Source organism: Rhinichthys klamathensis, unplaced genomic scaffold, assembly GCF_029890125.1.
Source record: "Rhinichthys klamathensis goyatoka isolate OS25496 unplaced genomic scaffold, OSU_Roscu_1.1 h1tg000530l_1, whole genome shotgun sequence".
Lineage (NCBI taxonomy): Eukaryota > Metazoa > Chordata > Actinopteri > Cypriniformes > Leuciscidae > Rhinichthys > Rhinichthys klamathensis.
The window spans coordinates 1143131-1168614 of NW_026607006.1; the positions used below are offsets into that span (position 1 = coordinate 1143131).

At 38.3% G+C, this 25484-nt stretch overlaps 2 protein-coding genes across 3 annotated transcripts; both read left to right on the plus strand.

The window, feature by feature from the left end:
• The first annotated feature begins 167 nt into the window (after window positions 1-167).
• Window positions 168-24926, plus strand: LOC130073214 (zinc finger protein OZF-like). Of its 2 annotated transcripts, none has more exons than XR_008804221.1 (3): window positions 168-227; window positions 870-1183; window positions 5901-6012. XR_008804221.1 is itself a non-coding variant. In XM_056238681.1 (3 exons), exons 2-3 carry the CDS (start codon window positions 19387-19389, stop codon window positions 24855-24857), a joined length of 1014 nt encoding a protein of 337 aa, XP_056094656.1. In that variant the 5' UTR covers window positions 188-227; window positions 19337-19386; the 3' UTR covers window positions 24858-24926. The 2 variants fall into 2 exon arrangements, 1 of the variants encoding a protein (XP_056094656.1); XM_056238681.1 differs by lacking the exons at window positions 870-1183; window positions 5901-6012 and adding exons at window positions 19337-19471; window positions 23929-24926 and having other exon boundaries at window positions 188-227.
• Window positions 6397-13813, plus strand: LOC130073212 (uncharacterized). Its single transcript, XM_056238679.1, has 6 exons — window positions 6397-6528; window positions 6923-7112; window positions 7909-7980; window positions 10260-12348; window positions 12590-12670; window positions 13308-13813. The coding sequence occupies exons 4-6, from the start codon at window positions 10458-10460 to the stop codon at window positions 13529-13531; spliced, it is 2196 nt and encodes a 731-aa protein (XP_056094654.1). The 5' UTR covers window positions 6397-6528; window positions 6923-7112; window positions 7909-7980; window positions 10260-10457; the 3' UTR covers window positions 13532-13813.
• Window positions 24927-25484: the final 558 nt, after the last annotated feature.

The window sequence follows — 25484 nt, forward strand, 5'->3', positions numbered from 1 at the left end:
TCCATTTAGATATAAACCAGAAACTTTTGAAAAAAATCTCGGTGGTATTAATAGCATTGGGAATCTGTTGGGAATTTATCCTTTGAATCAATCCTTTATCTTTTCATTTGAATGTGTTTTCTTTATGTGTCTATCGTATCTTGTGAACGGGACTTTTATTTTGGTGTGGCGACATGATGTCATAAGACTGCGCCGCGCTCCTGCATCTGTGATTCGGCTGAAGAAAGGTTTGTGTTTTGAATAATTTAAAGTGTATAAAACGATACAGTCCCTTTGTACAACTTTATATGGAACTTAGAAATGAAATACGTATTTTGAATGTAACCTTATAATGTATCTAATATGAATTAACATATTTTATGCATCCACAAATTAGTAACTAAAAGGTGCGTCTCATTTCGCTCCGTATGTTGTGAAGCAGTTAATCGTAAACACGCTGTTTGGTCACTTACAATTAGCAAGTAATGATAGAGAAACCGAGCTTTTCGAAACAAATTCAGATTCAATTGAATCAAACGATTCTCAAAAGGACACATGCAGTACAACAGTGAAAATGCAACAAGAAAAAAAACACAAACATGTGTAATACCTTCTACAAATCAACTGCCAATGTTTTCATGAAAGTTTAGTCTATTAAATATAAACTACAAATCAAATATTGAATGTAAACCATAAATGTCATATGTCTGTATAATCTGTGTTCCTTTATTCATTTGTATTGCTAGTTTAGAGTTTTTTGGCTAATCATTGAACTCTCACTCTGACTGACTCACTAGTGTGCTGAACTACTGAACTAGAGCTGATTGAGACGCACAGATATTTAGTTTGGATTTATTTTTCTGTCTGTTAATTATTCTCATCTTAAACAGGACGATATGTCTAAACACTCAACTCAAACTCCTGAAGCAGCTGAGATCTATGGAACACATTATTTTAAAGATGACGTTTATTAAAGAGGAGAGTGAAGAAATCAAGATTGAAGAAACATTCAGAGTGAAACAAGATACTGAGGAACAAGCAAATATGGCGTTTATTAAAGAGGAGAGTGAAGAAATCAAGATTGAAGAAGTGTTCAGTTTGAAACAAGAAGATACCGAGGAACAAGCAAATATGGCGTTTATTAAAGAGGAGAGTGAAGACATGAGGATGGAAGAAACATTCAGAGTGAAACAAGAAGATACAGGTTGGTTTTATTCTCAAAGTCTTTCTTCAGTCATTCTGCCTCATGCTTCTCTTTATCTATATTTACTTAATGTAACTCATGACAAAATGAATGACATGTCACCGATTAACCATTTGAGCGGTACGGTGAGCCAGAGACAAACACGCTTTTCATAGATCACAACTATACACAGTGTTTTCAGTCACATAATCTATGTTTTAGGTTTCAGACATTTAAATACACAAGCACTAGCAAAACAGTACATTTCAGGGCTCGACATTAAGCCTTTTCATGTGCTTGTCCTTTGGACAAATAAATCTGTCATTCACTTGTCAGAGTAAAAAAAGTTGCAAAAAAAATTTCAAACGACTGATTCATTTGAGAATGAGACAGATGTTTATGAATGGATCATTGAATCTTTAACTCAACGTATTCGTTGAAAATGCTGAATCATTCAGTAATGAAAATACGGTTGCTGTGAGAAGCATTATGGTTCTTCTATGATCTTTGTTTGGAACAATTTTCGCTGCTGAAGCAGAACAAAAACAGTAATTGCGTCTAAAATGTAAGTGACTTAATTTTAATTTGTTATTTAACTGTTGTATGAAATCAATGTCACATTTTCAATTGTAATGGTATTCAGGAAAACCACACATGTCGTGTGCGGTTGCTTAATAGTTGATGACATGGTTAGCCGGTTTCTGAATAAATAAATAAATTCGTTTTTAGAAGTTGCTCATTAATAAACTTGATAGTCTTGAAGTTTGTTAAGATGGGGAGGTGTCCAACAATTGCATGTAAATGGTAAACAACAAAAACAACCAAGAAAACAGCTCTGATCTGGTCTTTTCGGTCATACTTCGATATGTTTACAAGACAGCAAACATTTAAAAAAAAAACGTGCACTCGGATTTGATTTGGGCATGTACCTGTCTGTATAGGCTACATAAACTAAAAGAAAGCTTATATATATATATACACCTCTGGAAAAAATTAAGAGACCACTGCAAAATTATCAGTTTCTCTGGTTTTACTATTTATAGGTATGTGCTTGGGTACAATTAACATTTTTGTTTTATTCTATAAACTTCTCGGGGTGCTTCAGCAAGTATTATAGAATAAAACAAAAATGGTAATTTTACCCAAACACATATCTATATATAGTAAAACCAGAGAAACTAATAATTTTGCAGTGGTCTCTTAATTTTTTCCAGAGCTGTATATTCTGACTAGTTTACTAGTTTTTTATTTTTATTTTAATAAAACACCATATACTTTCACTCAAACTGAATAATAAAAAACACGTTTAAAGGTGCCATAGAATGTGAAATTGAATTTATCTTGGCATAGTTAAATAACAAGAGTTCAGTACATGGACATGACATACAGTGAGTCTCAAACACCATTGTATTCTCCTTCTTACTTAAATCTCGTTTTTGAAAAACACCCCTGAAAAATAGGCGAATCTCCATATAACACCGACTGTGACGCAACAGTCGGGATCATTAATATGTACGACTCCAAGAATTTGCATATGCCAGCCCATGTTAAATGCCAGGCGGAACTGCGCAGCCGAAGCATAGCAGTTGCTCAGTGTTTGGATGTACACATGAACACAAAAGTATTTTTTATTTCCTTCATCCGAGCCTCTGAAGAAACAATGGGTTAATTTTATTTTCTCTGGAAATTTCCAAACATTTCACTGACGACTGTTTCCTCAACTTGGGCCAATACAGAGCTGGCCTTGGATCGAGCTACCAAGCAACACTCTCTGATGTGTAATTGTTCAAGTTCAGACAGGTAATCTTTCTCTCAAAATCGTTCAATACTGTTTATGCATCAGTAAGTCAAGCCAGTGACTAAAATATCAACTTCACATCGTTTCTTTTAGTAGGATGAAAAAAAAACGTATTTAAATTGTGAATAAATTATATAAAGAAAGCGATCAAAGAACAATCTTTCCACACAGCGCGAGTTTATCTGGACACTTGCCAAACTCGTTATGAATTCAATGACGCACGTTACACTGCACAACGAAGCTCTTACTGTATTTACATCATCGTGTTTGCATTGGTGAAAGCATTAGAGAGTGCAGAAACTGCTTTGCAATGATAAGATCTTCATGCTCGCGATCAACAGACTGTCATCTGCTTGCTCAATGCTCAGTCATCACGGCAACATTGTAGGCCTATGTGATGGGAATAGATCTAAATACTTTAAAAACATCTCACGATTCGTTAATCTCGATAGCTGTAATAGTAAAAACGTATAATAGCTGTAGTAAAATTATTCGAGAGAGTTTCACATGTAATGCGTAGATATTTCATATGCAAGCATGTCAGCCAATCACAGCAGAAGCCGGTTACACACATCAGACACGCCCCTTCAAACAGAGCGTTCAAATCAGAGGCTAAAATCAGGCTAGGAAAAATGCCTTTTATTTCTAAATTATGACTATTTTTGATCTAAAAAACATACTAACATTATAAGGGCAACCGAGGGAACATTATAAAATAATATAAAAAACCATTCTAGGGCACCTTTAAATGGGTATTTTCTATAAATATTTTTGAGTCTTCATTTTCTTTCCTGACATAGCCTATTCCAGTTCTTGTTAAAACACACTAGACATGCAAATTCTGTGCATTTTTGGGCGTTTTTTGCGGGAAATCATATTTATTTTGTCCATCAAAAATGTGCTTTCACTTTAATTGAGCGTGAGCAGCGCAGCAAAAATTGGCCTTGTCCACACGGACACGGGTATTTTTATAACCAGAGTTTTTGCGTTTAAAAAAAAAATCCTCTCCACATGCTCGGTTTAAAAAAATTCTTCGTCTACATGAAAACGCAAGAACACGCTATCAAGCGCTGTCAAGAGCATGCCACACCAGCAGGCGGCGATATATCCCTAACCGTAAAGCCACGTTGGCCAATCAGAAGTCTAACAAAAAGTTATTACCGGTTCTGGTAGGCGGATAACGGCGCAGCGCGGCCACTCTAACACTCTGACGTCGCAAGGCAAAAACCTTGGTTTTACTGTCAACACGACAACACTGTAACCGGCGTTTCTGAAAATCCTCACCCTGGCAGGGTTTTTAAAAAATGTTCGGTTTCAGTGTCCTGATAATGCGTTTCCGTGTGGACGAATGGCCGAACCGCATAAAAAAAGTCACGGTTATAAAAATACCCGTGTCCGTGTGGACAAGGCCATAGACTCTGCGCCGAAACCCCCGCTTCACTGCTGCTCACGCGACGCTCCTGCATGACACTCATGCGCTGCTCCTGCTCCCGGTGTGAATGCACTCCGTTGATTAACATGCACGGCGAAAAAAATACGCGCCACTCACCCTTGCGGTGTGAAATGGCCGTAACATTAAACCCAATGTATAACAATTACCATATGAAACTACCGACGCTTTACTACTGCATTCCTATTTTAAACATGATATTTGTGGTAAAAGCACGGTAAATCAGCTTAATCCTCTGGGGTCTGAGGTGATTTCTGTTACTTGTGACATTTTCATGGCTAAAGTCTGATTACACTGTATTCAGCACAAACTCTGCTACAATAATACGCGAGCAGCATGTATGTAAAAGTTTGTTGTTTAATTTTTTTTTTAGTTTATGTGTGCTTTGTGAAAAAGTCACTAAAACAAAGCCATAAAACCTATACTGATTATTTGTAGCCTTATTTGTATATTATCTTGTAGCCTAGACTTTTTGCTTCAAAACTATGTGAAAATCCTGCATACTCATTCACATAAAACAAAATATTGATTTAAAATTTGTAAGACCTGTTTTGTGTGAGAAAGCTCTATGTGAGGAGGCGTGAATCATCATGAATATTGATGTGTTTCACATCCTGAAAGACAAGACCCTCCCATAATGGGACTAGAAGAAAGAATGTGAGATTAAAAGAATGGCTTTTTTTCAGATTGTCTATTTTATTTTCAACACAATCCAAATGTATAACAAAGGACATTATTGGCACATTATTGAACACACTGATCTAAACAGAAGATACTTGAACAGGCACTTTTGTGCCATTCCTGAAACAGTTCAACATACCTGTCATTTCAAAGGTATTCGCTTTTTCATTTGCCAGTCAGTGATGGAACTTATTTGACCATGTTCATGTAGAATATCAGTCCAGTGTATCTTGCTGATGTTGGTACAGCGCTCTCAGAGAAAACTAAAGACTTGTGTGAAAGTTTGAGTCAGCAGGACTCATCAGTAGCATCTGGTCCCTGTAAAAAAACAACAAAACAACTGTGAACATTGATATCAGGCGAAACTAGGGCTGCATGATTTAGGGGATGAATCTAATTGCAATCTTTCTGGTTAATATTGCGATTTGGAATTTAACATTCCCCCAAAAAATTACACGTAAAAAGTACACGCCGTGTTCAGAGCCAGATAAGTCTCTGAAGTAGGTGCAGAAGGCTACTCAGACTTGGTCAATCTGCCTTTCTTTCTATGGCATATGGTTGTTACTGTCTTGCTGGACAAAAGCTGAACGTAGTAGTGTTCGGTAATGTCTCTTTCCTCACAAGCTGGCGACTCAGAATGTGGTCGAATCTGTTGCTGCCTCACAAGCTGTGGACCTAGATCATAGAATCTGTTGTTGTCTCAATATTTTTATTTATTGATATAGACTTCACTACAGCCTGACAATAATGTACTGTATATAAAGCATTTATATATAAAACATACTCATTGTTATCTGGAATGTTTTCAGTCTACATGGTAAGAAAGAAGAGAATAACACCTGAGCAGGATGCAAAAGAACACATATTGTCAGGCAAAGACAAAGCCTTCATCGAGGGACGGCAAATCAACACATTTAAAGGTAAGTTTGTTACCTTTAAATGTATCTGATCCCCCCCACCCCCAGATCAGATACCGCACTATAAAGAAAAAGTTCATCAGAAAATGAAAATTCTGTCAATCATTTACTTAACTTCAAGTTGTTCCAAACCTGTATACATTTCTTTGTTCTGCTGAACACAAAGGAAGATATTTTGAAGAATATTTGTTACTAAACAGTTGTGGGGCACCATTGACCTTCATAGTATTTTTTTCCTACTATGGAAGTCATTTTATTTTTCACTTACTGCACTTCATATTACATTACACAGTTTCAAGGATTTAACTCTTTAAAATGATAAGTTGGTTAGTTGTGTAACAAATAGGTGCAGTTGGGTTCATGTTTTATTTTTTGCCCTTTTAGGTGTGTTTGCACTTGAGCACATTGAACCATCCAACTTTGTTGTTGAATACCGTGGGATTCTCTCTCAAAGTAAACATGTTGAAGATGCTCAAGGCAACTACTTGTTTGACTTCACATGGAATGGAACACGTTATTGGTAAGCTGGCTGTTTTTTGGTTTATTTATTTTTAATTCATATTCAGATCAAAGTAGTTGTATGTGTTGCATGTCATTCTAATAAAAACTAAAATAATTAAGATTATTACAATTTGCTAGGGTTTTTATAACATTAGGAACTTATAAGTTAGTGATAATCAATAACATGTTTATTGTTCAACTGGGTTATTCCTAAGGGGGGTATTTTGTTTTTGTTTTTTGTTTTTTACCTTAAATGGATCATCTCATCTATTACATTTTTAGAAAGGGAAGTTAACTGTCACAATGTGTTTTTGAATATAGTTCAATTCCCCAGAAATATATAATGTTTAGTTAGAACCTTATGTTTCAGGTAGGAATGTTTTAAGTTTCTTACTGCATTATTTTTCTCACAGCATAGATGCAACAAAAGAGGACGGTTCACTTGGACGACTGGTGAATAATCACAGAAATTCAAATTGCAATGTCAAGACAATAATTGTTGATGGAAGGCCACACCTGTGCCTATTTAGTATAAGAGATATCTTTCCAGATGAGGAGGTCACATACAACTATGGGAATTCCTCTTGTCCCTGGCGTTTAAGGGTGAGTCTCTTAAAGGGGTCATATTATGCCCTTTTACGAAGTCTTGATTTTTTTGGGGGGTGTACTAGAATATGTTTTCATGCTTGATTGTTCAAAAAACACATTATTTTCCCAGCTCCTCTCTCCCCAGTCTGGCTCAAACACGCTGATTTCGATGAAGCCCCTCCTTCCGAAATACGAAATGTGCTGTGATTGGTTAGCTGGCTTATTGTGTTGTGATTGGCAGCGTTTAGCGCATGTTTGGAAAATGTTTCGCCCCTCCATAACTGCGAGTTCTTCTCAAGTGTAAATATTGAGAATGCCGTCAATGTCAAAACCAATTTGAGCCCGATTCAGACCATGACAATGTTAACGAACAAAAGGATTGTCTAGAACAGATTTCACGCACAGACTTTGCAAGCACTGATATTACAGGACGTTTCAGAGTGGTATGTTTTTTGTAATTTTCGTATACATTATAGATACGATGTTATCCACCATTTAATCGTAACATTTGTCGGAAAACTAAGGTAATACAAACAGTAATCGATCACAAAACCAAGGTTAATTTTCCTAAGGAGCTTTTTATCACTGAAAAGTCAACCATGTTGCACTGTGTTCTGCATTTCATGTAATTGTTTTTCTATTTTTTATGATGCAGATTATTGAAACATTTCTGCATGTCTGCTTTGTGCACGACATGGCCATGAAAGTGACAGTAGATATTTAGACTTTGGTTGATACTAGGATTAGTTGTGGTGGCCATCTGGCAAACATCCTTGCATCAGTGTTGTACCTGTCTTTCTCACAATTACAGGAATTGTGTGACAAGACATCAGTGGCTGTGACTGAATGCAGTGTGAATCCTTCCTCATCAGTTAAAGATAAAGTAAGTGAGCATATGTTCCTTAATTGGTTCTCTTTGACACTAGAAATGTTAAGTGTAGAATGGTTGGGCATAATACTAGGCTTTTCTTTACATGAACTGTTGTCTTAAAGACGTTGTGACGTCTCAACTTTGAGTAAAATATACCTCGCTCTGTTCATTCATTTTCATTACTTGTGACGCTGGTATTCTTTTACATCACCTTGTACACATTTTAGGGCTGTCAAAATGGCTGAAAAGCTAAATTCAAATTTATTTCCTAAATATTAGCAAAATTATATTAGAATTCTAAAGGCAATACTTAATGTTAAGAGGAAATAAGTACTGTATTGTCTCTCATCCCTACAAGAGCACAAGCGAGTGCAATATGCAAATATAAACCAAATCATGCATCACATCTTTTATTGAAATGAAATGACATTCACTTTTTAAAGTGCATACTTTTGAAACAATTGTTAAATAGTCAAATTTCTTTAATGTGCATGCTAGGGGTGACCCCGAATAGTCGAAGATTCGATGCTTCGATAGGAGGAGCCTGATTCGACTACCAATCTCACGGTCGAATCTTCGCAGATGTGTTATTAAACGAGGATTATGTCATATTGGCTATATGAGTGTGCTCAATGTCTGATTTCACATAGAACTACTGGTTTTCTGTCAATACGTTAATATACAGCCTATTATGATAATGCTGTCAATAAAAATGTGCAAAGAAAGAAGCTTTTAATAAATAATTTTTAACGTGCGTGCAGCGTGAATAAATCCAAACACCCCGTGACAGATTTAAGTTTCACTTTCGATCCGTGACCGACAGAGGAGCGTCTTGTCGGCAGGGATTTAAATCTTTAAAAATGTCTGGGATAAGAAAATCTAAAGATGCACACCATCAGAAAGGATATTCTCCAAGGCTGGATTTAGCATCAGGAAAACCATGATCGCACTTCTGCCGGCCAACGTTAACAGGTTGGTTTTCCTCGGGACGTTCTAAAACGCTTAACGTGAAAAAAGCTTTTAAAACGCTTAAATGGCACTTTTACGTGCTTAATGTATGTACACAGAATGGTTTCTTAAGGTGTGTAGCCTACTATGTGCAGATGATGAACCCAGAATATGAACGCAACGCGTTTCTCCTATAGAAATTCACGTGAAGCTTTTTCTTTAACGGTTTTCTATAGGAGGAAAATGCTTAACGTAGCCTATAATAAAACGCGTTGCGTTCATATTCTGGGCTCATCTGCTTTTCTGTAGGCTATATAGTAGCCTATGCTTTATTAATAAGGTGTGTACAGAATTTGATCTTTTAATATAACAGTTTTAGGACAAAGCCATTAAGCGTTTTAGAATGTATTTTATCCGCGCACACAATTTGATAAGACTCAAACGGACACAGGCCGAGTGAAAGACTGGATTTAGTTTTTTTCGATCAGGTATGGGTACGTGATTTCAAAACATTTCAGCCGGTTCTAATTTGATTTTTGGATACTGTGAACACGTTTAGCTAAAAAGACTGCCGCTCCAGTTTAGCGTTTATTGTTATTTCTGCAGTTAAAAAGACAAAGTTGACAATCCTGGCCATACTTTCGTTATTTTAATAATTTCTTTATTTTTATTTTATTAATTGATCACTCAGGGTGATCTAATTTAACTATTTGTGACTTGTGTTTTGAATATTTGTTCCCCTGCACTTTAGGCATTTTGCACACATTTGTTCAGCTTCTTGTGACTTGATTCTGACTTATTTAGTTTTGTATTTTTATTTATTATAAATGTATATTGTGTTCTTAATTGTTGATTATTTTTCAGTGCATCGATGTTGCGTTGTAGGCTTACTTAGAGCATGCTCGTACAGGCAATTCAGCCGATTTAATTTGATTTGCATGTGAAATGCAAATCCTATCTGCATTGTGGCCTTTCTGCAGTTATTTATGTTATTTCTTAGTTTTATTTATCCAAACTGTTTTTATACATTTTCTTCTATATCTTTGTGTGATATTCTGTAGATCGCGGCTTTAAAATGTTAAAGCCCCGCCCCCGCCCCCTCCCCAACACCGCACACATGATTCGACTATAGGCAGGACTTGACGAATCTGAATCAACTATGAAAATCCTTAGTCGGGGACACCCCTAGTGCATGCAAGGAAAATTAGGTTACAATAGTGCAAAAAACTGTTCATACATTTTCAAGTTTGTTACATCAAAACTGTGCTGGACTATAAACGGTATATTATTTTGTGTTTGTTATTATTTTGATATTAGTTTTGTTGTCTTTTTTTTTTTTTTAGCCAGATGTTGAATTTTCCAGTTTTGAAGAATCCAGCTCTGATGAAGAAGATTCTCCTTATGCTGATAAAAACACTGAAGAATCCTCCTCTGATGACTTCATCCCGGACTGTAGACAAAATAACGATAGTAGTGATAGTCTATCTGTCAATACATGGAATCCACCATATAAGTCCACACCAGCTGTTTCAGAGTCTTCTATGAGGGCAAAGAGTGTGCCACCACAACGCATTCACTGTTCTTCCACTGAGCAAGAAATGGCTAGTGACCGATCCAGTTCTACTCAAGACCTCATATGTGATGATCATGATACTACCAAAAACAATATTGACATTCAGAGTTTTAAGAATACACTGGCAGGATCTTCTTATGAACGGTCAGAGACTGGCAATGTGCCAGAAAACCCAGAAAAAACTTTTTCCACCCACAAAAACTACTGTTATGTCTGCAAGAAACCTCAGTCTAAAATAGCCCGTCACTTTAAAAAGCATCAAGACAGTGAGAAAGAAATTGCAGCCGCATTCTTGCTCCCTATACACTCCCAGGACAGAAAAAGGTTACTTGAGAAATTACGAAACCGAGGCAATTATGAACATAATCAAGAGGTTATGGGAAGTAAAAGTGGACCACTGAAAGTTAGAAGGCGGCCAGGAAGATCAGCGAGTGAATTGAGTGCCAAAACATATGTGCACTGTGTATACTGTAAAGGCCTGTTTGTTCGCAAGGAGCTGTGGCGCCATACACACAGATGCCCTTCAAACACGTTTTCAGAGTCTGAAGCAACTGGCAGGGCCAAAGTCTTAGTTTTGGCTGATATCGCAGAGTCAACATTCTCCCACTCAATATCTCCAGAGGTGTGGAAGATTTTGGGAAATATGAAGAATGATGACATTTCATCTGTAGTTCGAAATGATTTCCTCATACTGCAGTTCAGTCAGTGTCTTTACAACAAGCTTGGAAGTGATTCAATAAAATCCGAATACATCAGACAGAAGGTTCGGGAAACGGGCAAACTCTTGCTAAGCTTGAGAACAAAATACTCCATATTTAATTTCGAAGATGCTGTGAAACCGAACAATTTTTGCAAAGTCGTTGAGGCTGTGAAAGATGTCGCTGGTTACGATGAAAAGAGCCAATCGTATAGGACACCAAGCCTTGCGCTGAAGTTAGGACGTTCACTCAAGAAGATCGGTGACATCATTCTCTGCAGGGCCATCGCAGCAGAGGATGATGGTATGACAAAAGCAGCAGAGCGATTCAAACGACTGTGCTCAAGTGAATGGGCAGAACATGTCTCCCATGCTGCTCTTGATACTTTGAGCAAATCAAAGTTCCACAAACCATCAACTATACCGTTCACACATGATGTGCAGCTTCTCCACCAGCACCTAGAGAAAGAATCAGCTGATGCTTTTGAAAGCCTAAAAAGTCACGAGTCTTCACAAACATACGCAGAACTTGCCAAAGTGACACTTGCACAAGTAATAATCTTTAATAGATGTCGTGCAGGAGAGGTTTCAAAAATGTCTCTTGAGTGTTTCAGTAAAAGAGACCAGACTGAGCTCCATGATGATGAAGCAGTCGGTCTCTCTCCTTTTGAGCAAAAAATGTCCAAGAATTTCAGCAGAGTGGAAATAATGGGCAAGAACGGAAGAAAAGTTGCAATTTTGTTAAACCCTGAACTTGTCAGAGCAATAAAACTTCTTCTGGACAAGAGAGATGCATGTGAGGTAGACCGGGACAACCCCTTCCTATTTGGAAGACCAAAGTGCTCACCCACCAGCTTCTTCAGAGGACAGGACTGCATCTGGCTTTTTGCAAGTCAGTGTGGTGCACAGCACCCAGAATACCTCAGGTCTACACAGCTCTGTAAACATGTGGCAACAGTGTCCCAGATTCTTAATCTGAAGGATAACGAGCTTGATCAACTAGCCAACTTTTTGGGCCATGACATTCGGGTCCATAGAGACTATTATCGGTTGACAGATGCAACAGTAGATATTGCAAAAATTTCAAAGCTTCTCTTGGCAATGGAGAATGGAACTCTTGCCAATTTCCAAGGAAAGTCTCTTGATGAAATTGAGATGGAAGGTATGTGCATTATTTCATATAATAATAATAATAATGTTACAGTACAGTAACATGAAAATTCTAAATTACTTGTAGAGAAAAACTTTGGAGCTAATTTGTAGTTTTTAAAATGTTACTCAGAAAAAGATGTTTTTGAGGTGAATGAGATTTTTTTTTTTAAGAGTACCTCATTTCTTTAGATAATGGAGGTTTAGGAATTGTATATGTGTACTAATGCACGTGTCGGGGTGTTTTTCTATAGATGAAATAGATCTGGAATTAGATGAGGAAGAAATAAGCGATGAAGATGACAAAGAGTCCAAGCCTGTCCCTGGAGTAAGAGGTATGTAATGAATTTAACTCCAGTGAGCATCAGTGGTATAGTGTATCAGGTGTTTGATGATCTGAAACAAAGTATTTGGGTTGTCAAGTTTAAGTATGCTTTTCATTTTTCTAAATGTATGAAACAAAAAAGTGATGGTGTTGACCCAGGATGAGACAGAAAGTTCCAACGGCATGTTTTAATGTATATTTACCAGGGCTTAAAAATGGGGAAGAAACCAAAAAGTCCACCAGTTCACTCCAAGCAGAATCAGTATTTTAACATTTCTGTTCGTGCGTTCCTTCTGCAACATTGTCGTTCCAAAACAGCTTGATTAGATACTGGTAAATTCCTAATTTGTTTGTTTGCCTATACTTTATAAGAGAACTTGAATTGAACTTGGTGCTAAGAGCTTATGAATAAACCTTGTAACTTCAGTGCATCCTCAAACGCAGCCACTGCTACTTTATTACAAGAGTTCCTTGAACTAGTAGGGTGTACTAATTGGGTGTACTCACTTTTGTTGCCAGGTATTTTGACAATAATGGCTGTATGTTGAGTTATTGATAACTGATAACTGCAGAGGTATTTAAACATTTGGGTATATAACAGTTATTCCAAGTACATAAAAGTATATATTTGTTCGTTTGTTTTGCAGACGCCAAATTGAGGAAAATTGTGAGAAGGCAATGGAGCCCAAAAGAAGTGAATGCTGTCATGAAACATTTCAAAGTCCATATTTCAAAGGGACACCTCGCAACATCGGCCGAGTGTGCGCGCTGCAAGACTGCAGAGGACACTGTTCTGAGAGAAAGAACGGTCCAGAATATCAGGGATTTCGTGAGGAACCGAGGTTTGAGGTTGAAAAATAAATGTTTTTAGAGAGATCAGTGTCGCCTTTTGATGTCTGTGGCTTTTGTTCTGTAAAGTTCTCTAAAGTCTTCTTAAGCAGAAGAGGCTGACTCAGGACTTTACTTGGTGTCGAAGACCTCTTTTTATTTGCTTTTTCTTTTTTGTTAAAACAATGTTTTTATAGAAATTTTGCAGGTTTAGTGGCAGCAAAAAAGATGCACAATCATTTGTGAATTCACTCTTCGATGTAGGTGAGCTGATTTGGTTTAGTATGGTTAACTCTAATACAGGTACTCCTATGGAGTAAATATAGAGCGATGTCCAGTTCAACCCAGATTGTCCTCATAATTAAGCATAAGCCGGGTGCACACTGCGATTTATTATAGTTCTTTACGATTATTGCTTGTCAGACTGTAGGAACATGATCATCGCTGTAAGCCATGTCACACGGTAAGATCTCAGTTGTCATTAATGTCAGACTGTACGACAGTCAAGACACGTTAAAAGCGGACACACACAAGAACTTGTCCGGAGTTTTACATCCTCAATCAATGACACGTACATTCACAGTGAGCTGCATTACACGCGGGATTGAAATGGTGGCTACGAAGAAATCTCTAACGTTAATTTTGGTCATGGCTTGTCTTGAAAAAACAAAGGCAATTTGATGGCCGTCGTAGGAGAAGACACACTGCAGGACTGAGAGTCAAATCTTCCAGAATTTCGTTGGAGGCAAAATTTGATCAAAGGGATCAGAGGATTCTTTTAGGATTTGCAAAATTCGTCGGCCAAACCGCGGCCAAAATCGCACAGTGTCCACCCGGCTTTAGTTTGTGTGTGTGTGTGTGTGTGCAGGGACGTGCACAGGGGGGTTGCTCAGGTTGCCCGGGCAACTGCCCATATGCCCTTCTCACTCAAGTTGCCCTTCAAGTTGCCCTTCCGAGAAAAAAATTAAATCGTACAATGGATGCAGAATTTCACGTAGGCCTAGATTTAAAAAAAAATCGCAAAGCCTCATTCACTTACATTCGGGCACCGAAAGTGAAAGTCAGTATGAAGGGCAAACGCTGCACGCGACCATAGACTGCACGCGACCGGCGTAGGGCCACGCAAATTAAGGCCACGCCTCCATCTCGTGTCATAGTCATAGCGCGCCGTCAAATGTGTAGCTACAACATCCACGACAAAATGAAGCGAAACTATCCTTCTGGTCACGAAAAGAGGAAGAAGAAAAAAACCATGAGAGTGAATTGCGGGAACAACAATCAGGTAAACGTGTGTTCTCTCCTCTCTAAGTTTGATGTCAGCAAAGTTTGATGTCTTTCGGTCTTGCTAACCTAGCTGGGCAGGCAGTGCATCTCTTGCATCACTTTGTGGCTGACAAAAGTGAGAGTAAAATACGAGTATTTATTACGTTTGATTTTGATAAACGACAAAGTGCAACTGTGTTTGTTTACTGCAGCTCGGAAAACATAACCGCGTCGCGTGTGTTATCGTGCGTTCATATGCGCGTTGCCGAAATTAAACTCGCATTTTTCAAGCAGAAATATGTGGAGACCAGACATACTGTACAATACATGCACGTGAATGATGCCTCAATCCGAGGGGCGGGATAAACGGTTGTCTTTCAATATCCCTCAGCACGCAATAGGATAGCGCTACAACCAACCAGAGCAACGAACGGCTGTGGCTGAGAGTCCCACCAGTGAACCAGCTAGTTGGTATATTATTAAACTTTTGCCGTATCCGGTCGTCAAAACTCTGAACACATCTTCCTTTTTTAGGAATGACTTAAGTGACGTTCTCTTAACTCCAAGTCCTCCAGAGTCGCGGCCAAAGCCGATTCGAAAGACCGCTGTTCGCCAGCAGCATCTTCTTTGTTTTCAAGCAGAGGGAAATCGCCTATGGAAATCACGCGGAACCGTCACAACTCTGCCGTCATATGTTAAGCCCGCCCACCAACTCTACACGATCTGATTGGCCAGACCAGTTTTTGGTTTTTCCAGCTCAAAAGTCTATGGAGAGTTGCTAGACCACACTTTGCTGCAAAATAATTTTTGCTGCCACTAGGGTGCGTCTAGATTTCTAGGCTAGGTGAGATATGGTCTTTGCACTAATTACATTACATTATAATGTATCATCTGCAGCAAAAAGAAAAAATATTTTCATGTTTAAGTGTTACAAATACACAGCAATTTAGAGCACTATAAAGATAAAAGCAAGACTATACCACCTCAAGATATATATCCATTAGTTCTATTCCAATAGTTATATATACTGTATATCCAATGTTTCCTGCACATATTAATGTGTCCTGTAGGATTTCATCATTCCTACAGGATACCTGCAAATATCCTGCAGAAACAAATGACAATCCTGCAGGATTCCTGTAGGTTAGTTTTGTAAGGGCACACACTCTAAACAGTTGGGAAACTTCCACACTCTCCAACATCCTGCCTGATATCAACCCACTCATTGCCTTTTGGTTGGGAGACAAAAATCTCCTTTCAAAGCAGTCCAGATGGCTTGGCAGACCTCACTCACAATCACTGATTCTGTGCTCGATCCCAATTCATGACTGGAGGCAACGCATTTTTGGCGACTACCAGACGCAAGTATGCGGAGTGTGACGGCCAGTATCTGACTGTATATTGACTGAGTGTTTTTCTGCTTTTGGGGTAGGTAGCAAATTGAAAGTCCTGATTGAAAAAACAAACAAAAACAATGTCCTCAAAAAGAGGAAAAATTATAAATCCGTTAGACCCCCCCCCCCCCAAAAAATATGTTATCCTCCAGCTGTAAAAAGTCCCTGTGTTCTGGACGGTCAGTCGCCATCATGCAGGGTAGTTTAAAGTGGCGGGTCGCTTCAGTCCTGGGGGAAACACATTGTCTAATGTTGCAGGTGTATTATTGACATGACAGACTTTATGACAGTTGATGAGCTAAAGGCCTTCATTGCACTCATCTACATTCGTGGTGCGCAAAGTGGAAAAGACTTCCGACCAAAAGCTTGCCAAGTCCATGCCTTTTCCACCTGGGGCTATGCTTTTTTCAAGGAGACCATGTCCCGAAACAGATTCCAGGAAATCATGCGATTCCTGCGTTTCGATAAAAAGGAGACCAGACGGACATGGCTGCAAGAGAACAAATTTCATCCAGTATATAGAAAGCAAACCTGATGAATTCGGTATAAAGTTATGGCTCGCTGCTGATGTCCATACCTGTGTTTTATAATATCCTTGACCTGGCTGCGATAAATGCTTCCATACTGTTCAAGAAATGCACAAATGAGAGAATGTCACCGAGGAACTTCATAATGCCACTCGCACATGAACTTCTCTCCGGCCACATGAGCCACACCGCTGATGGTGCAAGAGCCAAGACCCAGGAGGAGAGGAGAAGGCAGTGCCAACGGCGGAGAGACGGCAAGAAAAACTCAACCAAAGACGCTTGTGACAAATGTGTGCACATGGAAGGAAGACATTACCTGTGTTGAGTCGAGGAATCGATCCACAGGCTTCAGTGAATGATGTGCGGTGTTTGCCCCCAACACAACCAGATGCCTTGTTCACGTGAGCCCACTTAGAGGAGAATGCTTTCATTATAATTTTACAGCATGATATTTTTGCTCACTATAAAACATAGTGCCTTCTAAATCAGTTCGTTTTCCCACAGTTTAGCGAATTTTCTTTCTTTATTCTATATTTTACCTGTTTTGGCCATTTTGTTTTAGGCCTAGACTATGTGTTTCATATATGTCCATAAAGATTTTTACTATGCATTGAAATTCACATTAGGGATGTTTTTATTAGTTATTATATCCTAAGATTTTTTTTTTGTTTCACAAAGAAACGAACAGAATATTTATCTAATTTGAATTTGTATCTGTAACTAGTTCTGTTCTGTGGTTGTTGATGAACTAATACATTTTCACATTCATTATAATTTCAATTTCGTGTCCTGATGTTTATTATTACCTATTTTAACATAACAGATCCATTTATTGATGGTTTTTGTTTCCGATTCATGTGATTCAAACATTTCCAGTAACTCCAGAGTGTTGTAAAGTCCAAAAGTCAAGATGTCTTGAAAAAAGATAGATGTAATGTCTCAAACGAAAGATTCTGCTTCAATACACATTTGTTGGCATTTTGACATTCAAAAACAACCATTTCACTGCGGTGAAAAACTCTTACTCAGTTTTATCTTTTTGCCATTCACATGACTTGGAAGTGTCCCAATCAACCTGAATTCACCATTACCAAAAATATCATATTATGTGTAGGCCTATCTGTGTTCGCTTGGCGCTCGGTGCTCCATTGAATCCATATTTTTCAGTTTTATTCAAATTGAGGATTTTGTTTGAGGATTTTAAAAGTTTTTAGGGTGATGACGTCATAAAATATGATGACAGAAATCCAAAAGCTTCAAATGTAAACATGACGTGATAGAAATGACATTCGGTCCAGTCTAGTATGAACGGTCAGGATGACTATGGCCATTTTAGCAGTTATAGAATTCCGGTAGTTCTAGTGTTAATGGTATATTGCTGGTGTGTTTGGAAGAATTTGTAATGTACTAATAACACAAATAAGGTATACTTTAATATTACTAATCAAGCATATAATTAGTTCCTACACAGGCACATACTTAAAGTGCACTAAGTATACGTCTTGAAATTATGCTTTACTACAATTAAATTACAAATAAAATATGCTTAGTATCAAAGTGATTGTTTCAAAATAGCCAACTTTAAGTAAACTAATCATCAACACACTTGAAGTATACTGATCATTAGTCTGAAAAGTATGCCAACATTAAAATACTTAGCATGGTTATTTTTTACTAGGGCAAACTTGGTACACAGCTTCATCACTGCAGCATTCAGGAACTGAAGAATGTTTTATACAGTTTTTACTGTTTAGAAACATCTGCAAACATTACTGTTTTGCCTTTTAGACAAAATCGTAATGACCAAGAATACAACTTTGAATACCTTGGACATCTATTTTATTATTTGTATGTATTACAAAAAAATGTATTTGCTCTCTTGTGATTTTAGACATCAGCGTGTGAACGGGACTTTTATTTTGGTCTGTAGGTATGACGTCATAAGGTCGCGCCGCGCTCCTGTGTTGTGATCATAGACAGTAAAAGAAGGTTGTGATTCGGCTGCAGAAAGGTTTGTGGTTTGAATCATTTAGAGTGTTTAAATCAGTGTAAAACAGTTCCGGATTTTTTATATAATTTTACAAGAACTGTGAACTGAATTAATTAGTATTGAAAGTACCATTCTAATACTTTATCTAACATTAATGAACGTTATTTTTGTGAGTAAAGTGCTTCCAGACATGAGTAACAGAAAAGGTGCGTCTCATTTCGCTCCCTATATCGTGAATAAAAAAAAACCCGAATTCGGTCACTGGCAAATAGTGTTGAGAGAAACGGGGGTTTTGAAACTCCACCTCATTTGAATCAATTGCTTCCTAAAATGATTCAGTGATTCGTATAGCTCGAACACATGCTGGTCACATTGGTGTAAACACAACAGGAGCACTACATACATGTGAATAATGACACTGACGGTTTAAATGAGATCTACAAATCATTTAATACCAAATATAACTCACAAGTAACTAAGTATGAGGTGTTTGTATAATGTGTGTCCTTTTATTTATTTGTAGTGCTAGTTTGTCTAATCAGGCCATTTGGGTATCACTCTTTTATCAGTTCACTGAACTAGAGCTGAGTTAGACGTACCCAGAGATTTAATTTGAATTTACTTTACTTTCTGTTAATAATTCTCATCTTAATCATCACAATTTGTCCAAACAGAAAAACTCCTGGTGAAGCGACTGAGATCCATGTGACACACTATTATAAAGATGGCGTTTATTAAAGAGGAGAGTGAAGAAATAAGGATTGAAGAAACATTCAGCATAAAACAAGAAGAAACTGAGGAACAAACAGGTTGGTTTCATTCTCAAAGCTGAACTCTGTCATTTGATGCTTATTAAAACGTCAACCTCTATAGAAATGAATGACGTGTCACATTGAATTATTAAATTAAAAATAGTATAAGAATATGATACGATTTTTCCATCGTTATGAACGAAAAACGGCAGGAAGGCTGAATGAAAATGTCTAAATTTTGTTTAATATTGTATTCTCTTATAAGAGTCATGGGTTAAATAAGGGTACTTAACCCTTATTTAACTAACCCAGACATAGCTTACCACAGACTTAACCCAGATAAAGTGCATGTTTGAGCTGTTTTACCTGAAAGCAACTTGCACTGGCATATCTATGAAATTGTTTTGTCTCAAGCTGCGCACCAGTAATCTCAAATGCTACTCAAACGTCCTAATTTAACTCCGACTACAGGACTTTCAGGTCGATTTATGCCCAAATTTACCCCTCCCGACATTAGGAGAGAAAAGAAGCTTTGAACGCAGCGCGTGAGTGTAGAAAGTTGCTAGCGCACTACTGGAAACAGATTAAAATTGCTGGTTAAAATCTTACCTCCAGTTCTCGCTTAAGAACAGACAATGCATGCTGACCCGTCTCCCCAACCATTTTGATATAAATAACCATACATAAGTATTGATACAAGTTGCCACGGCACAGCATACATTTTGTTTACATCCGCTTCCCCGTAAGATCACGTGAGGTGCTAAATCTGGCATCATAATCTAAAGAATATCTTGTAGTGTGTGATCCGCCATGATTTTCAAATCTTGTAGTTTGTGGATGGTTAAGATTTGAAAATAAAACTGTGAAGAATCTCCTTATGTGCGTGATGCAACCAGATCTCACAATCGGTTAAGATTTAAAACTGTAGTCTGGGCCCCGAAATAAAGCCGAATCCTGGCTTAATCTAAGCCCTGTCTGAGAAACCAAGCCATTATTATTATAATCATTTAAAAAAATTATTAGGGGGGTAACGGTTCACAGAATTCACGGTTCGATTCGATACGATACAGCAAAAAGAAAGAAATGCCGGAGAAATTCCCTTGATTTTTTTTTTTTGTAGATTTTTTTTATTTAACATCATAAAGTATTACCTTTTTTTACTTTGAACCTTGATGGAGCTATACTTGCCTCTTCTTAGCAGCATATATGCTAAAACAAAAACAGCTCCTTATTTAAACCTAAGGTTTATTTTATTTTAAGTTTGCAAGGCTCCAGATTTACATTTGAGGGCGCAATTTTATTTATAATGTCGAAATAATAATTCAAAAGCAAAACGATTTAAAAAATAAATATTTGTCAGTGGAGATGGCGGCCACCTACTGGTTACAATAGTAATTTATTGTAAAAAAAAATTTTTAAATAAGTGTGAGTTTTCCTACATCTTGAAACTTTTAGTTTTATAAATGGGGGTAATGTTTGAAGTTATTATTTCTGTGGCGAATTCAAATGCTTTCTCTCTGAGCGCTGTGTAATAACAGTGTCGCTTGGTCAACATCGGCTCGTGCTGCACTGATATTGATGGTCCAAACTCATAAACGGTCCGTGAAGTAGAGATGCGCGGATGAGCTGTTATTTCATCCGCAACCGCATCACAAAACTCATCATCCGTCCGTACCAACGTTTTTGACCAATTTTCAAAACCGCACCCGCCCGCCATCCGCTGATTGCGCGATACAAGGCGCTGCTGATGACAGCCGTTAGACTAGAAAGCTCTCAGAATATCAGCAGTGAACTCGTCTCCGATCGGCGCGCAGGGACAAAAATAAATAAATAGCCTAAATTAAACGCACTTCGGTAAACCTGACCTTATCTGATAGGCTACTGTACAATATGTTCATTGTAGCCTAATAGAAAACGCATTTTGGCACATAATTTCAACATGCTGTATGGGGCGCCAACAATGTTACGTGACAGTTCTCCATTACGGATGCGAACACTCAGAAAGCGGCACAGAGGCCTTAAAAAAGCACAATGCCTTTCTTTAAAGCGAATTTCGTTTTGTATTAATTGTATCTTCTTTTTAATCCATGTTTCATTAACCAATTTCCTGGATTTAATAAATAGGCTAAAAAAGTAAATAGTCTATCTTGATTGTGTAGGCTATGTTTCATTATAAAATATTAGGCTGTGTATACCGACATGGATCAATTATTAATATTAGATTTCATCTGTCTTTTGTAGGCATAGCTGATGGCGCACCAACGAAAAAGCCTATAGTGACTTCGGCGTTTCTTTAATATCGAGGCTCACAGGCTATTATATGATTGTTAGGCCTGTTGATGGTATAAAATGAATTGCACTGTGCCTGAAAAAGACGGGCTCTCCGCTCTCTTCCCGTGCATTCAAAATTAACGGGAGTCTTCAGAACAGGCTCTCCAGCGTCAACAGCACCGAACTTAGCTCCAATGTCAATCAACGTCTTGGCCACTTGGTGGAATCCTTTACCAGAAGCAATATCGAACGGGCGCATATCAAGAGAGCGCACAACTCATTCCAGGCAACACTTTTCTGACCTTCTATTTCCTTTTGTTTTTAATTCTCCTTTTTTGAGTTTGTCACGTACCTCCTTCGCCGGCGTCGCCATCTCTGATAACAACAAGCAGTCTCTGCATAGACTCGAGCTGATGAAAATTTGACTATTTCAAAGTGTGCTCGATTTTTTTTTTTTGGATGTAGGTATAGTCAGATAACAATATTTAACAATGTCTATTTTTCATTTGATTGGTTCAACCGCCCGCCACTCGCCCGAATTTAATTAAAATATTTTTTTTCGTCCCGTCATCCGCCCGATCCGCGGTTTATCCGCGGAGTCTGCGGCTGTAACCGCCAACCGCGCATCTCTACCGTGAAGCACAAATGAAAGGCGCAGTTTCGTTCCGCTTTCATTACGTTTGCCACTTGATGTTGGGCAACGTTGTGGTGGTGTTTGCGGAAAATGGTTCAACGAATCGCTCGGTTCTTAATGTGTACCGAACCGAAAGCCTCGTACTGAACGATTTAATACGAATACGTGTATCGTTACACCCCTAAAAATTATCTTTGCTGTTGAGTGTCCTGCTCCTTTTCTCTCTGTTGGTCCAGTAGCTCTTTAGACTTCACTCGCATATACGTAGAGCCACTGTCTTAATATTTCGAGTTTTCAATCCAGCAAGCAAAAGGAGTTCCACAGATGTGCATCTCAAACCAGAGTACCACTGTTTCTATTGTCAAATAAATCCTGGTTTTATTGTAGTGGATGGAGATCAAAAACATCTGCACTTGGGTTGTTGGGTTCAGCAAAGATCATGCAACCCCTGTAATTTTCTTCATGTGGGTCTTTCATGGTAAACAATTCTCTTGTTAGAAGTTGGTTTCCTTCTCTACCTCATCTTGCCAGATACAGTTGTACATTGAACCATACTTACCGAACGAGGCCAATTACTGTTTTTGGCGATAGCACGTCCACTTTTCTTATTAGGTCCATGTCTGGAGGTGCGATCTAGGAATGATGCTGGCTAGTGTGTTTCCAGTTTTGATGACATATTTGACAATATTGCTGGAGTTAAAGGTAGCGCTCCTCAGGATGTCAAACTTACTTTAAAATATCTGGTGAAACTAGCACTCATGGCCATATTATTGGCAATCAGATAAGTCTGGCCAACGCTATCTCACGACCAATTGGTACGAGTGATTAAAAGGTGGCTAATTCATACAAATTCATACGACCTCACTCGTACGATTTGTCTAAACCCACGTGATGGGTAGGCTTAGGGGCGGGGTCAGGGGTAGGTCATTCGTACGAATTCATACGAATTTGGTAACTCGTAAAATATGTACGAATTAGCAAAAGTCGTACGAATTTGTACGAGTGAGGTCGTAAAATTCGTACGAATTGCCGTGAGATCGGGTTGGTCTGGCCGTTTGCATTCTGAAATACAAAGTTCTGTAATGAAACACTAGATGGCGGAGTTGTCATGACAGAACTGCTGTATTAAATGTCCGTTGCATCTATTGAGATCTTCTGCTTCAAACGTGTCGTTATCAGTCTGCATCTCTTTTCTCGATTATCCAATCTTTGAGAAGTGTCATTGCCCATAATGTAGATTTCTGTGTTAGTTTCATAGCAGTCGTCCAGTGTTTTAATTTCAGTCTCATTCAGCTCTTTGTGTCTCGTAGTTGTAGAGTTGAGTTTAAACTTTTGACTTTTGTTGACTTTTTAAAGGGATAGTTTACCCAAAAATGAAAAATGTCATCATTTACTCACCCTCATGTCGTTCCAAACTCATAAGCCTTTCGTTCATCTTGGGAACACAAATGAAGATCTTTTTGATGAAATCTGAGAGATTTCTGTCCCTCCATTGACAGCAACGCAACTCCAACTCCTACAAGAAATATAGGATCTAGCTTTTCATCGTGTCTGTTGCTTTGTGCCAATTAAACTGTGGTTAACTGGTATTTGTCTATTTCTGCCTTAGACCTGAGGCTGCTGAAAGAGGAGTGTCAAGAACTGAATGATTTGGAAGAAAAATTTCACCCGGGAGAGAGCCTTTACACCTGCCAACAGTGTGGAAAAAGTTTCACTCAAAAGGCAAATCTAAACAGGCACATGAGAATTCACACCAGAAAGAAGACTCACAGTTGCCCTCAGTGTGAAAAGAGTTTTACACAGAACAAATACCTTAATGCCCACATGAGAACTCACACTGGAGAGAAGCCTTTCACGTGTCCTCAGTGTGAGAAGAGTTTCTCACTAAAAGGAAATCTTAAGACTCACATGAGAATACACAATGGAGAGAAACCTTTCAAATGCCCTCATTGTGTAAAGAGTTTTACACACAAAAAAAACCTTAATACCCACATGAGACATCACACTGGAGTGAGTCCCTACTTGTGCGATCTCTGTGGCAAGAGCTTCTCACGAAAAGAAAGTTTTAAGACTCACATGACTATTCACACCGGAGAGAAGCCGTTCATATGTCAGTGTGGAAAGAGCTTCAGATGTAAAGAAAACCTTAATCAGCACTCAAGTATTCACTCAAGAGAGAAATGCTGTGTATGTCATCAGTGTGGAAAGAGTTTCACAGACAGGAAACGCCTTAGGAGGCATGTAAAAACTCACATCAGAGGGAAGCCTTTCATGTGCCCTCACTGTGGAAAGTGTTTCGCAAAGAAAGCAAACCGTGAGGATCATGTGAGAATTCACACCGGAGAGAAGCCTTTCACCTGCTCTCACTGTGGAAAGAGTTTCACAGTTAAAGGAAACCTTAACATTCACATGAGAGTTCACACTCGAGAGAAGCCTTACAAGTGTCTTCAGTGTGAGAAGAGTTTCACATATCACACAATCCTGAAACGTCATTTGCAAACTCATTCTGGAAAGAAAATGCAGTGTTCCTTGGTGTGACGAGGTTTTAGAAAGACTAGCAATTTCACAAATCACCTGTGCATTCACTCTGGAGGAAGACAATTCGATTGTGATCAGTGTAATAAAAACTTTGCCATTCACACTTGCTCCGGTTTCACACTGCACGCGTTAGCAGAGCGTCAGCAGTGTGTGTGTATGGAGAGCGGGAGCAGCACACGCCCGTTTTGCTTTCACACTGCACGCGTTAGCAGAGCGGAGGCAGCGCGTCAGCAGTGTGTGTATGGAGAGCGGGAGCAGCACACACCCGTTTTGCTTTCACACTGGCAGCGTTTGTCGCGCGCAGATGAACCACGGCTTGTGTACAGGCTTTTGAGGTTGTGGTCAGTACTTTGACATATTTTGTATATTTTTTTGAATAAATAAATATTGATAGGTTATTGATACCTGAATTATATTTATTATTATATATCATCTGCATATTTTTACACATTAGCACTCATCTCCATGAAAAGCATTCTGCAAAAGAGAAAAACTTTACGAAATCCTTTAGATTGTTGAAATATCTGATACACGTCTAATTTACAAACATTACCCATCATAAACATCTTAAAGATAATTCATAAATGTCTAACAAACAGCAAAGTTCTTAATAGAGACGTATTGTTA

Bases quoted from the DNA above. Each gene is read 5' to 3' on its own strand.
- LOC130073212 (XM_056238679.1), top strand. From the start codon at position 10,458: ATGAGGGCAAAGAGTGTGCCACCACAACGCATTCACTGTTCTTCCACT. The intron at 12,349-12,589 runs GTATGTGCATTA...GTTTTTCTATAG, and splicing joins TGATGAAATTGAGATGGAAG to ATGAAATAGATCTGGAATTA. The intron at 12,671-13,307 runs GTATGTAATGAA...TTTGTTTTGCAG, and splicing joins GCCTGTCCCTGGAGTAAGAG to ACGCCAAATTGAGGAAAATT.
- LOC130073214 (XM_056238681.1), top strand. From the start codon at position 19,387: ATGGCGTTTATTAAAGAGGAGAGTGAAGAAATAAGGATTGAAGAAACA. The intron at 19,472-23,928 runs GTTGGTTTCATT...TTTCTGCCTTAG, and splicing joins AGAAACTGAGGAACAAACAG to ACCTGAGGCTGCTGAAAGAG.